The sequence below is a fragment of the Triticum urartu genome, chromosome 7A (assembly GCF_056163025.1).
Source record: "Triticum urartu cultivar PI428250 chromosome 7A, HENAU_Tu73, whole genome shotgun sequence".
NCBI lineage: Eukaryota > Viridiplantae > Streptophyta > Magnoliopsida > Poales > Poaceae > Triticum > Triticum urartu.
The window spans coordinates 422,348,623-422,363,068 of NC_141879.1; the positions used below are offsets into that span (position 1 = coordinate 422,348,623).

Here is a 14,446-nt window from a genome sequence, read left to right on the forward strand (position 1 = left end):
GCAAACCAGCTGCAACAAGTTGCAGTCAGTAATCCCCTTGGGAATGATGAGGTGGCTGTACCTGCTATTGTTTCTGAATCTCAAGATTTGGGTGCTCACCCCCTGTTCTGCAAGTGGGTTCTGCCTTGGAGACTGGCTTGGTTCCTGTCTTACCTTTGGGAGATTCAGTGCCAGTTCCTGGGCCACATAGTGAGGCCATTCCTTGTAGTTCTGGACACATCAATACTTCTAGAGGAGGCCTTGAGCCAGTTGCAAACATTGGGGATCTTCAGTATGGGCTCCAAGGTAATTGGTTTAATCAAATTAATGAACATTTCAGCATGGCACCCTCTCTTCTTGGTTTGAAATGCATTCAGCTTGCTGCAACTGCTAATCATGATCATGGTGTCTCTGAAGAAGGCCTCTTGTTGTGGAAGAAGCACTTCCAAGAGCAATCCTTGGACAATAAGAGCTCCTTTTCTGCCAACATTCCTGTAAGTTGGTTTAATTTTATTGTCCACCTTCTCTTGTCTCCTGATAAGTTTGATTGGACTGTCAATATGCTAAAGTCTGGAATGTGGGAACCTTTTACTGCTGTGGAGAACATGGAACAAACTATACCATTTCACAAACCTGATAAGTGTCCTGCCTCACATGCACCTATTTGTCAGGCCATGGTCCTTGAGGAACAGCTTGCCAAGGACAAGGATAAGGAGAATATTGGAGTGGCTTCCAACATGCAAGATGTGGAGTCCCAGATTTTACTGCAACCTTTTGGCCCTGACAATTTAAGGAAGAGAATGAGTGAAAAAACTCCCCTCGTTGAAACTGAGGTAAGGAGGGGTGATAGAATTAAAAAGGATAATGCTGGATACAAAAGAAACTCCTGCTCAAATAATAAATGTCTACCTTGTAATGTTGTCCCTCCCATCACTCAAAAGTCAGTTGTTAAAAATCTCACTGCATCTTTCTGTAAGGTTGCTGAGAGGGAGCTGGAGGACAAGCTGGCTAAGAAGCCAAGAAGAAGGCAAGAAGATGAGATGGCCAAGGTGCCCTTCGCCAAAGGAGAGGAAAACACTTCCAAGTCTCCATGATGATAGCTTACCTCAGTTGGAGTTGTGGTTTGAGGGGTAGTGTGTTTGGTCATTCATCATATATTTTGGATATCCTAATGAATGGTGTAAACCTTGGATGCTAGCACTTCATAGAACTTGCTTACCTGGTGATGTACTATCTTAATAGAACTTATGTGATGTATGGTTATTGGATGATCTGCTGGTCATGTGATGTGGTGTGGCTCAGGGTCCTGTGCCATCTTCTCTCACCTTTATTTGTTGATCAAGTGCTGGAGCTTGATTACTGGTGCACAAATCTTCCTTGTTTCCATGAATAACACAAACAGAAACTGGAACATTCTTAACTAGAATATTAGAGGGATGAATTCTGAGGACAAATGGTTGGCCCTAAGGCAGAAAATAGATGAGAGTGACTGCAATATCCTGTGTCTTCAAGAAACTAAAAGAGAGATCTTTGACCCTGCCTACATCAAAAACTTCTATCCTAATAGAATTAATAAATTTGATTTCCTCCCTTCTGTTGGAGCATCAGGGGGTCTTCTAGTTGCTTGGAATGGTTCTCAGTTTGCTGGTGAAATTATTGCTCAAAATAGATTCTCACTTTCCATTCAATTCACCACCTTGCTCTCAAATCAGTCCTGGATTCTCACCAACATATATGGACCATGTGACCCACGTGACAAAATTGAGTTCATTAATTGGTTCTTGAATATTCACATGCCTGCTGATGTGGACTGGATTCTCATGGGAGATTTCAATTTTATGAGGGCTCCTTCAGATAGAAATAGACCTGGTGGAGATGTTAATGACATGCTTATGTTCAGTGAGGCAATTAGCAACCAAGGATTAGTTGAATTGCCTTTGCATGCTAGAAAATTCAGCTGGAGTAACATGCAGCAAGATCCTCTTTTGGTCAAGCTTGATTGGTTTTTTACATCTGCTTCTTGGATGACCTCTTTCCCAAATACCATTGTGCTCCCTCTTGAAAAGCCTATATCAGATCATTTGCCATGTGTAATAAAGATTGGTACTGCTATCCCAAAAGCAAGAGTTTTTCAGTTTGAAAACTATTGGTTGCAACATTCGGATTTTAAACAGATGGTTGCTGCTGCTTGGAATATCCCTGTGGGTAATCTAGGTGCTGTCAAAAGTTTGAATGCTAAGTTTAAGAACTTAAGGAGAGCTTTGAAGCTGTGGGCCAGATCTTTATCTTGTCTCAAATCTCAAATTGCAAAAATAAATTAGCTCATCTTTCTGTGGGATTTTTTGAGGAGTTCAAAGAGTTGGACATTTATGAGTGGAACTACAGGATTATTCTTAAAGAACATCTGCTCATTCTTTTGAGGAACCAAAAGATCTAGTGGAAGCAAAGGGGAAAAATTAAGGGGGTCAAGTTTGGGGATGAGAACACCAAATTTTTTCATACTAAAGCCTCTATCAACTACACGCATAATCACATTGCAGTACTCCAAAATTATGACCAAGTTGACATATCTGATCATGCCGAGAAAGCTGCAATACTCTGGGAAACATACAAGAAAAGAATGGGTACATCTCACAAAACCTCTATGCACTTTGATTTGGATTCCTTGTTTGGCCAGAGATAAGATTCTGCTATATTTGATAACCTGGAATTGCCTTTCACTGAGGAAGAAGTTAATGATGTGGTCAAAGAACTCCCACTGGACAAATCCCCAGGTCCCGATGGTTTCAACAATGAATTCTTTAAATCTTGTTGGGACATTATTAAAGGAGATGTGCTCAAATTCATTTATGCTTTTCATGCTGGGCAAATATCACTTGAAAGTTTAAACACCTCATACATCACCCTTATTCCTAAAGGGAGTACCCCATTAACAGCAAATGATTACAGGCCAATCTCTCTCCTTAACTATTGTCTCAAACTTGTCACTAAACTGTTGGCAAACAGGTTGCAGAAAGTGATTCTAAAATTGGTGCACATTGACCAATATGGCTTTCTCAAAGAGAGATCCATCCATAACTGTTTGGGCTGGGCTTATGAATATCTGCATCATTGTCATAAATCCAAGGAATATATTATTGTGCTTAAATTGGACTTTGAAAAGGCTTTTGACACCATTGAACACCAGAAAATTCTGGATATTTTAAAAGCCAAAGGTTTTGGAGATAGATGGATTAACTGGATCAAAATGTTGTTCACCTCTGCTTCATCTGCTATCTTGCTCAATGGTGTACCTGGCAAAAATCTTTATTGTCTTAGAGGAGTCAGACAGGGAGACCCTTTGTCACCTCTTCTATTTGTGCTTGCTGCAAACCTACTTCAGTTAATCCTCAACAGGGCCATGCAACTGGGTCTACTTACTTCACCTTTGCAAGTGGAATCCTGTCCTGATTTCCCCATAGTCCAGTATGCAAATGACACTCTGGTTCTCCTTCAAGTAGATGCAAAGCAACTTCACTGCCTCAAAGCCCTTCTCAATACTTTTGCAGATGCTACTAGACTTAAAGTAAATTACAATAAATCAAGCCTCATCCCAATCAATGTGTCAGAAGAGAAAGTTGAGATTTTGACAAACACTTTTCAATGTAAAAAGGACACATTCCCCATACAATATTTGGGAGCACCTTTAGGTCTTCATAAACCTACTGTTGAGCAATGATTCCCTCTAGTCACAAGGCTGCAGAAGAAACTTGTGGGTTTGTCTTCCTTCATGACCATGGCTAGGAGATTGTTGCTGGTGAAATCTGTTCTAAATTCTTTGTTGCTTTATCTCATGGGATGTCTTGATGTGCCTGTCACCATCAAAACTCAAGCTATCAAATTTTTGAGGCATTGCCTCTAGAGAGGCCTAGACCTGGAGGATCACAGGCCTGCCATGGTGGCCTGGAGCACTGTCTGCCGACCAAAAGATCGAGGTTTGGGTGTGATGGATATCTTTGTCCAAACCAAAGCTCTGTTACTTAAGAATCTACACAAGTTTTATAATAGACACAACATTCCATGGGTTAACTTGATTTGGGAGTCCTATTACAGCAATGGTTTGCTGCCTGGCAGTACTTGGATTGGATCTTTTCGGTGGAAGGCAAACCTTAAGCTCATTGATAACTTCAAATCTTTGGCCAGATGTAACATAGGAGATGGAAAAGTGCTCTATTTTGGTCAGATTTATGGCACACTGCCTGTCTGCAAGACATGTTCCCTCACCTCTTCTCTTTTGTGAAGAACAGGAATACTACTATACACACCATCATACACACGGAATTTCTGGAGGATCTGTTCCATTTACCCTTGATTGTGCAAGCTTTCCAAGAATTTGAAGCTATGGAAGACATTTGTATAGCTTTAAGAGTTTCTGAATCTCTGGAATGCACTGATACCTGGAGTTACATTTGGGGAAATGATCAATTCTCAGTTGCTAAGGCCTATAAAATGATGATGGGAGTCAAAACAGTGCCCCAATAGTTCAATTGGATTTGGAATAGCTCCTGTCAGCCAAAGCACAAGGTGTTCTTTTGGAGGCTCCTTCATGACAGGCTCAATACTAGGAATCTTCCACGAAGAAAAACTTTTCATCTGGATAACTATAACTGTGTTGTAAACAATTGTCAACAGGAGGAAACACTTCAACATCTCTTTTGGACATGCCCCTTTGCAGCCCAGTGTTGGGACCTGATTTGTCCCTCATGACAGGCCAATGTTTTAGTGTTTGAAGCTTTTGCTGACCTCAGATAGAAACTTCATGTGCCCTTCTTCATGGAAATCATCATCCTAGCTTCTTGGGCTATTTGGATTTCGAGGAATAATCTCATCTTTCAAGCCAATCAGCCTAGTATTCAGAGGTGGAAAGTCATCTTCTTGGAGGAGCTCAACCTCCTTAGATTTAGAATTAAAAAGAGCTATGCTAGGGCCTATTGTTCATGGCTTGACAGCCTTGTCCTATAATTGTAGGTAGACTTTTTTTCTTTTCTTTTGGCTTACCTCAAGCCTTTGTATTGCTGGACCTTTGTTCTTCTGAAATAATATAAAAATTGCAGTGGGGTTTTGCCCTACTGTGTATAGTCAAAAAATATTGTTCAGTTTACATGAATAAAACCTTCTATGGTCATACACCCAATGTGAATGGTTTATTGAATCTCGATCGTGGTGATACAAATATTCATAATATTGATGCCAAAATATGCAAAGTTGATAACGGTAGTGCAACATACTTGTGGCATTGCCTTTTAGGTCATATTGGTGTAAAGCGCATGAAGAAACTCAATGTAGATGGACTTTTGGAATCACTTGATTATGAATCATTTGATAGTTGCGAACCATGCCTCATGGGCAAGATGACTAAAACTCCATTCTTCGGAACAATGGAGCGAGCTAATGTCTTATTGGAAACAATACATACTGATATACGCGGTCCGTTGAGTGTTGAGGCACACGGCAGGTATCGTTATTTTTTGACCTTCACAGATGATTTGAGTAGATATGGGTATATCTACTTAATGAAACACAAGTCTGAAACATTTGAGAAGTTCAAAGAATTTCAAAGTGAAGTGGAGAATGATCGTAACAAGAAAATAAAGTTTTTACAATTTGATCGCGGAGGCGAATATTTGAGTGACGAGTTTGGCCTTCATTTAAAACAACGTGGAATAGTTTCAGCCTGATAAGCTCAAACCCAAATCAGAGAAGTGCGTCTTCATAGGATACCCTAAGGAAACAATTGGGTACACCTTCTACTACAGATCCGAAGGCAAGATTTTTGTTGCCAAGAATGGAACATTTCTAGAGAAGGAGTTTCTCTCGAAAGAAGTGAGTGGGAGGAAAGTAGAACTTGATGAGGTAATTTTACCTTCTCTCAATTTGGAAAATAGCACATCAGAGAAATTCGTTCCTGTGATGCCTACACCAACAAGAGAAGAAGCTAATGATCATGATCATGAAACTTCAGATCAAGTTACTACTGGACCTCATAAGTCGAACAAAGCACGTTCCGCACTAGAGTGGTATGATAATCTAGTTCTGGAAGTCATGTTACTAGACCATGGTGAACCTTTGAACTATGAAGAAGCTATGATGAGCCCAGATTCTGATAAATGGCTTGAGGCCATGAAATCTGAGATAGGATCCCATGTAAGAGAACAAAGTGTGGACTTTGGTGGACTTGCCCGATGATCGGCAATCCATCGAGAATAAATGGATCTTCAAGAAGAAGACAGATGATGATGGTAATGTCACCATCTACAAAGATCGACTTGTCGCGAAAGGTTTTTTGACAAGTTCAAGGGGTTGACTACGATGAGACCTTCTCACCCGTAGCGATGCTTAAGTCAGTCCGAATCATGTTAGCAATTGCCGCATTTTATGAAATTTGGCAAATGGATGTCAGAACTGCATTCCTTGATGGTTTTTTAAAAGAAGAGTTGTATATGATGCAACCAGAAGGTTTTGTCGATCCTAAAGGTGCTAACAAGGTGTGCAAGCTCTAGCGATCCATCTATGGACTGGTGCAAGCATCTCGGAGTTGGAATATACGCTCTGATGAGGTGATCAAAGCATATAGTTTTATACAGACTTACACTGAAGCCTGTATTTACAAGAAAGTGATTGGGAGCACTACAACATCTCTGATAAGTATATGTGGATGACATATTGTTGATCGGAAATGATGCAGACTTTTCTGGATAGCACAAAGGGTGTTTGAAAGGAGTTTTTTCAAAGAAATACCTTGGTGAAGCTGCTTACATATTGGGCATCAAGATCTACAGAGATAGACCAAGACGCTTGTAACATCCCAAAATTCTTAATTTTGGAATGTTATATTAAACAAATAATTACGATTGTTTGTTTGTTGTGTGATTGATTGTGTGAAATTGAGTGGAAATTGAAACTTTTTGAAAGTTGAATGAGAGGGAATAAAAGGACTTTCCCAAAACTTTCATCTTGCATTTTTTTCAAATTCATCTTATCACAAAACCCTAGAGTGAAGATAATATGACTTCTTCCATTCAAAGAAATAAAAAGGGGTTTGAAAATGATTTGAATTTCATTTGAAACATTTCAAATTTAGAGACTTCAAGCAACTCAATGAGTTCATAAAATGACATTCAAATTTGAAGCAAGAGAGTTAGGAGTTTCAAAGAAATAATTTGGATGTCACTTTGAAGTTATTCCCCCATTTCTCCTCTCACTCAAATCCCCTACTATCCCATATCTTCACCTCTTCACTCTACCAGTCCTTTTCTTCTCATCATCTTTCTTCTATCTTACACTTTCTCACTCCCTCCTGCTCTACTCTTGCTCTTACTTCTCACTCATCTATCCCCTTCCCCCCATCCATACTCTTCACTTCTCCCTCCTCACCCACACTCCTCTCTCTTCCTATATCTCTCGCCTTCCCTCACTCCCCCCTCTCACTCTCCATATATTTCTATCTCGCCCTTCCACTTCTTTTCCTTCTCCCATTCTCCACTTCCCCACTTCTCTTTTTATAATTCATTCCACCATCATCTTTCATTTCACATCATACCCCCCACCTATCCACTCCTCTCTCCCTCTTCTTCATCATCCACCGTCTCACCCCTCCTACCATACACTCCTCCTCTTACTCTCCTCTCCCTTCCTCCTTTATACTTTCCCTTTCTCCCCTTCTATTCTACCATCATCTCCTCTCATAATCTTTTTTTCATCTCCCCTACCCCTATTCCACCACTTACACAACTCTCTATCTTCTTATCTCTACTTCCTTCCTTAATTAATTCTCACATCCACTTCTTATCCCTCCATCCTCCACTCACTTATCCTACTTCACTATTTCTATCTTCCCTCACCCACATCCTCCTTTTCTCCCCCCTCCTCTACTCTCTACCCTCACCTTTCTCATTCCCAACATCATCTCTCACCATCTTCTTTCCACTCCCTCCATATATCTACTTCTTTTTGCACTTTGTCACCGTAGCCAAACACTATCACCTAGACCTTTCTCAAAATATTTTCACACACTTAGGATCTGTCCATAGTAGTTTTACTCGTATGCCTTGTATGCACTATGCTTCACATCACAAATTTTGAACCCCATGCCTATGTTGTGTTGCACCTAGAATATTTTGTGATAGTTAAGTGTGTTGTATGTTCATTTGGTTTTTTCGAGACTTTTTGCTTTGCATGTTATTTGGTTCTCTGAAATGATTGCTTATGTGAATGCAATGTTTGACTTTATAGATTTTTCATCGGAGAGTGACGAATAGTTTTATTAAGTAAATTTCTGAGAGCGATATAATCTTCATCAACTATTACCAGGCAAGTTCACATTTGACCATTCTTCCAATTACCTATGTTTATATTATGCACTTAGTCCTTTTGTGGTAGGATTGCATGGTAGGATTTATTGTTGCCATACGGCTATGCCGTTACCTAGTAGTTCATTTGAGGTAGGTCTGATCTATACACCCTTTTCACCACCATGTAAGTTTATTTTTGCCTCGCTAAATGTAGACGTGGTTTGGGAAGCGAACATGGTGAGACATGAGTGACAAAGTAGTAATCAGGGCCAAGACTTGTAAATGAACTACCTGGGCGGTATTTGGTTTGAATGGTGGCGAAGTACAGTGGGAGCATGCATGGTTAATCCATGGTGGTGCACCACTAGTGGTCGGCCGCCCAGGCTCAAAGAGATCAATCGTATTCTCATGTCTAGAAGCTTCCATGTGTAGCCACAAGCCAATATGGGCTCTGGCTTAGTTGAGTAGATAGTGTGACCTCTTCCGAGATAGGCTAGCAGATGTCGAATGAGTAGGTGTACCGGCCTATCCGTGGGTTAAGGGGGGATACTTTCGAAAGACTATGTCTCGGTCATCCTGTTCTCAAACGCCAGGCAATGTGAGAACTTCAAGGGAGGCGATCGAGTCTTGTGGGGAAAAGTGCGCAGACCTCTGCAGAGTGTTAAAACCTAATCTATTAGTCGTGTCCCCAGTTACGGACAACTTGAGCATCTAGTAGTGGAAATGCTGGGAGATCTCATCACTCTTAATTAAACAATTGGGTTTTAAATGAAACTTTGGGAATGGATTGAGTTGGGTTTACCAACTCATCCTATTCTATATTGTAGTGGTAGAATAATATTTTTTATTCTAGGGGAAAATAGCTTTATGCAAAAACTAAACTTAGAGCTTTCCACCCGCCAAATTGCATGTACAAATAGGTTCATTATTCTTATGATGTGACTTACCAGTACAATCAATGTACTGACCTACAGGGCTGCAACGTCTTATGTTGCAGGAATTTCTATGATGAGTAAGAGTTACATTGTAGGGTTACAGTCTACACTCAACTTGCCGTTGGCATTGATGGGACTCCACACCCTTATGTTTGTTTCCGCTCAGACTTATGAGGTATATATCAGTTTTACGTTATTTATACATGTGATTGCACTTTGATATATACATTGATGTACTATGTGTGCCAGCATACCGATCTAGGGATGGCACAGATACACAGAGGCTTGATCGTTTGAGGTCGGGTTGCTACTGAGAAGGTAGACTAATATCTTTTATTCTAGGGAAAAACTAGCTTTATGCAAAAACTAAACTTAGAGCTTTCCACCCGCCAAATTGCATGTACAAATAGGTTCATTATTCTTATGATGTGACTTGCCAGTACATTCAATGTACTAACCTACAGGGCTGCAACGTCTTATGTTACAGGAATTTCTACGACGAGTAAGAGTTATGTTGTAGGGTTACGGTCTACACTCAACTTGCCGTTGGCGTTGATGGGACTCCACACCCTTATGTTTGTTTCCGCTGAGACTTATGAGGTATATATCAGTTTTACGTTATTTATACATGTGATTGCACTTTGATATATACATTGATGTACTATGTGTGCCAGCATACCGATCCAGGGATGGCACAGATACACATAGGCTTGACTGTTTGAGGTCGGGTCGCTACTGAGATGGTATCAGAGCATGAGGAGAGTGACAAGGATAAGGTGCGATAGGTCGATGTTCTACACTCAACCTTGCTCGTGGAGTTGGACTCATTTACTACTTTGCTTCCGCAGTATTTGCTTATTGGCTCAATGCCCTATTTTGTAATAAATGTATTGCTCCTAGACTATCGATGTAATAAAGAGATGTGTGTTATTTCTGTTATTTCATCGAGTATTGTGTGTGCTAGCAAGCCGATCTAGGGACTAGCACGGTAAGCACAGAGACTTTGACTCTTACCGAGTCAGGTCGCTACAACGCTTAATAAGACTTTCACAAAACACATACCTTGATAAAGTTATGAAGAAGTTCAAAATGGATCAATCAAAGAAGGAGTTCTTACCTGAGTGGTAAGGTCTGAAGTTGAGTAAGACTCAAAACCTGACCATGGCAGAAGATAGAGAGAGAATGAAAGTCATTCCCTATGCCTCAGCCATAGGTTCTATAAAGTATGCCATGCTGTGTACCAGACCTATTGTGTACCTTGCCATGAGTTTGGCAAGGGGGTACAATACTGATCCAGGAGTAGATCACTGGAGACCATTCAAAATTATCCTTAGGTACCTAAAAATGACTAAGGAAATTTTTCTTGGTTATGGAGGTGACAAAGAGTTCGTCGTAAAGGGTTACGTCGATGCAAGCTTTGACACTGATCCAGATGAATCTGAGTCTCAATTTGGATACATATTGAAAGTGGGAGCAATTAGCTAGAGTAGCTCCGTGCAGAGCATTGTAGACATAGAAATTTGTAAAACACATACAAATCTAAATGTGGCAGACCCTTGACTAAACCTCTCTCACAAGCAAAACATGATCACACCTTAGTACTCTTTGGGTATTAATCACATGGCGATGTGGACTAGATTATTGACTCTAGTAAACCCTTTGGGTGTTGGTCAGATGGCGATGTGAACTATGGGTGTTAATCACATGGCGATGTGAACTATTGGTGCTAATCACATGGCGATGTGAACAGGATTACTGACTCTAGTGCAAGTGGGAGACTGAAGGAAATATGCCCTAGAGGCAATAATAAAGTTGTTATTTTCTATTTCCTTATTCATGATAAAGGTTTATTATTCATGCTAGAATTGTATTGATCGGAAACCTTAATACATGTGTGAATACACAAATAAACACTGTGTCTCTAGTGAGCCTGTACTAGACTAGCTCGTTGATCAAAGATGGTTAAAGGTTTCCTAACCATTTACACGAGTTGTCATTTGATAACGGGATCACATCATTAGGAGAATGATGTGATGGACAAGATCCATCTGTTAGCTTGGCATAATGATCGTTCAGTTTTATTGCTATTTCTTTCTTCATGTCAAATACATATTCCTTCGCCTACGAGATTATGCAACTCCCAAATACCGGAGGAATGCCTTGTCTGCTATCAAATGTCACAACGTAACTGGGTGATTATAAAGATAATCTACAGGTATCTCAGAAGGTGTTTGTTGAGTTGGCATAGATCGAGATTAGGATTTGTCGCTTCGAGTATCGGAGAGGTATCTTTGGGCCCTCTCGGTAATGCACATCATACACTTGCAAGAAAATGACTAAGGAGTTAGTCATGAGTCGATGTATTACGGAACAAGTAAAGAGACTTGCCGGTAACAAGATTGAACTAGGTATGAAGATACCGACGATCGAATCTCAGGCAAATAACATACCGGTAGACATAGGGAATTACGTATGTTGTCATAACGGTTCAACCGATAAAGATCTTTGTAGAATACATAGGAGCCAATATGGGCATCCAGGTTCCGCTATTGGTTATTTACCGGAGAGGTATCTTGGTCATGTCTACATAGTTCTCAAACCCGTAGGGTCCGCACGCTTAACGTTCGTTGACGATATAATATTATATGATTTATGTGATTTGGTGATCGAATGCTTTTCGGAGTCCTGGATGAGATCACGGACATGACGACGAGTCTCAGAATGGTCGAGAGGTAAATATTGATATATAGGACGATGGTATTCGAACACTAGAAGTGTTTCGGAGGGTATGGGGTACTTATCGAGTCACTGGAAAGGAGTTTCGGTCACCCCCGGCAAAGATATGGGCCTTATGGGCCAAGAGAGGGAACACACCAGCCCACAAGGGGCTGATGCACTCCTATACAGGCTGGACCTATGAGGAGGAGAAGGAAAGAGGGGAGGAAGGAAAGTGTGGAGTAGGACTCCCCCTTCCTTCCTTCCCCCTTCTTCTTACAAGGAAAGGGCGGGCGCAGGGCAAGGCAGCAGCCCTAGGGCTGCCGCCAGGTCTCTTGGGGCGCCCTAGGGGCTGCCTCCTCCCCTCCCACCTATATATACATGGGTAGGGAGCGCCACACAAGGACACACAACATTTACTTAGCCGTGTGCGACGAACCCGTCCATCGTTTACTCCCTCGGTCATATTTTTGTAGTGCTTAGGCGAAGCCCTGCGAAGATCACATCACCATCACCACTCCGTCGTGCTGCCAGAACTCGTCTACTACCTCGCCGTCTTGCTGGATCAAGAAGGCAGAGGACGTCACTGATAACCCACAAGTATAGGGGACCAATTGTAGCCTCTTTCGATAAGTAAGAGTCTCGAACCCAACGAGGAGCTAAAGGTAGAACAAATATTCCCTCAAGTTCTATCGACCACCGATACAACTCTACGCACGCTTAACGTTCGCTTTACTGAGAACAAGTGTGAAACTAGAAGTACTTTGTAGGTGTTGTACGATAGGTTTGCAAAAAAATAAAGAGCACGCAAATAAAAGCTAGGGGCTGTGTTGGATTCGGGGTTCCGCAGACCCTTGAGAGGTTCAAACACTGGGGTGCGTGCAAAGAACTCATCCTCCCAACCTGCCTTCTTGCTAATCCCACATCCTAGCTCAACGAACCCAACGAACAAGAGACACAATAGTTACCCAGGTTCGGGCACCTTGCGGTGTAAAACCCGACTCCTGCTTTGTGGTGGATTGGCCTCGAGGGGCTATGGATGAACTGGTACAATGGACGAACAGCCTCAGGAGGTGAGGTGTTCTTGGGCTCGATGAGCTGGTGAGGTGGTCCGGATGGAATGGCTCTGATCCCTTTTATGGTGGTGGCTAGGTCCTATTTATAGTGGCCTTGGTCCTCTTCCCAAATGTAAGGCGGGAAGGGATCCCACAATGGCCAAATTTGAAGGGAGACAACTAATACATGCTATCCTGACAAAAGTAGTCTTTGCCTGCCAAAAGCTCCTGGTCGTGACACCGTGGTGGGCTTCGTGATGACCTCCGTCCTACCGTCCTGGCGGTCTTGGTCTTGTTGCACCGAAATGGAAACCTTTGCTCGACGCCTCCAGAATCAGCGCCTGCACTTGCCTCCTTATCACCAAAGGGTAAACTAGTACACTGCGCCCGCTGACGCCCACCTGGCCTTGATCATCATGGCTCACGTCATATGAACCTCGCGAGGTGCACCTTGCATTGATATCTCCGCTCCTCGGGAGCCAGCCTGGTGAGGCTGCACCCCAGGGAGGTCTTGGCGCTGTCCGTCTCGCGAGGCTTGGCCCCTCGTGAGGGTCTTGGGTTGTAGTTGTTGAAGCTGGGCCATACTGGGCCGCTGATGAAGCCACGCCGTGGGCCACAGGCAGGCAAGTTTGGGTACCCCCATTCCCATAACGCCGACAGTAGCCCCGGGGCCCAAGGTACGCTCGTACTTGGCTTCGAGGCAAAGCCAAAGGGCAAGTGCGGAGCATCACGGGCCCTAACCACTTGTGGCCTTGGTCGTCGTGTGCCGATCGATGGGACGTGGGCGCCTCCGCTTCCCCACACTGCCTCGACAACCGTTCGACTTGATGAGACTCTGCTGCATATAGAGAAAAGCCATTATGGCGTGGGATCGTGGAGGCCGATGGTTGGCCTCCCGCGGGCTATAAATGAGAGGAGGGGCAGATCCCCTCTTGCTCATCTCCGTCTTCTCGCCGCCCGCTTCTTCTTCCTCCTTCTTGCCTCACCGTCTTGTTGTAGCTCCCATGGCGCCGATCGGGAGGTTTTCCGTGGCAGAAAAGGGGAAGGCCCTTGTGAGGAACCCGAACCTCTTCCACCGAAGAAGAGGTTCAGCCACCCTCGCGATGCCGGGGAGAGGCAGGAGGTGACGCGACCCTAGTACGAGCGGCCACCGCCTGGATTGCCGCTCCCTCTGTACGGCCATGCGCAGCTCCGGAGAGGGCGGCAGCGCCCAGGGCCGCACGGGCCACGGCCACGATGGCCAGGCTGAGGCTGTGCAGCTGGCTGGCCCGCGAACCCACGCCAAGAGCTCCTCACGTGAGTTCGTGATATGGGCGGCAATGCAGCTGCGCACTTGGATCCGGTTCCCATGGTTCTTCGCTGAGGGGATGCCGCCAAGGGGGGCGCTCGAGTTGTGGCTGTAGCACGCCGGGTGTTGTAGCCTGGCCACGGG

General features: G+C 43.2%; 1 protein-coding gene across 1 annotated transcript; it reads left to right on the top strand.

The window, feature by feature from the left end:
* Window positions 1-1,415: 1,415 nt before the first annotated feature.
* LOC147959814 (uncharacterized) lies at window positions 1,416-2,300 on the top strand. Its single transcript, XM_087532929.1, has one exon. It carries the CDS (start codon window positions 1,416-1,418, stop codon window positions 2,298-2,300), a length of 885 nt encoding a protein of 294 aa, XP_087389055.1.
* Window positions 2,301-14,446: the final 12,146 nt, after the last annotated feature.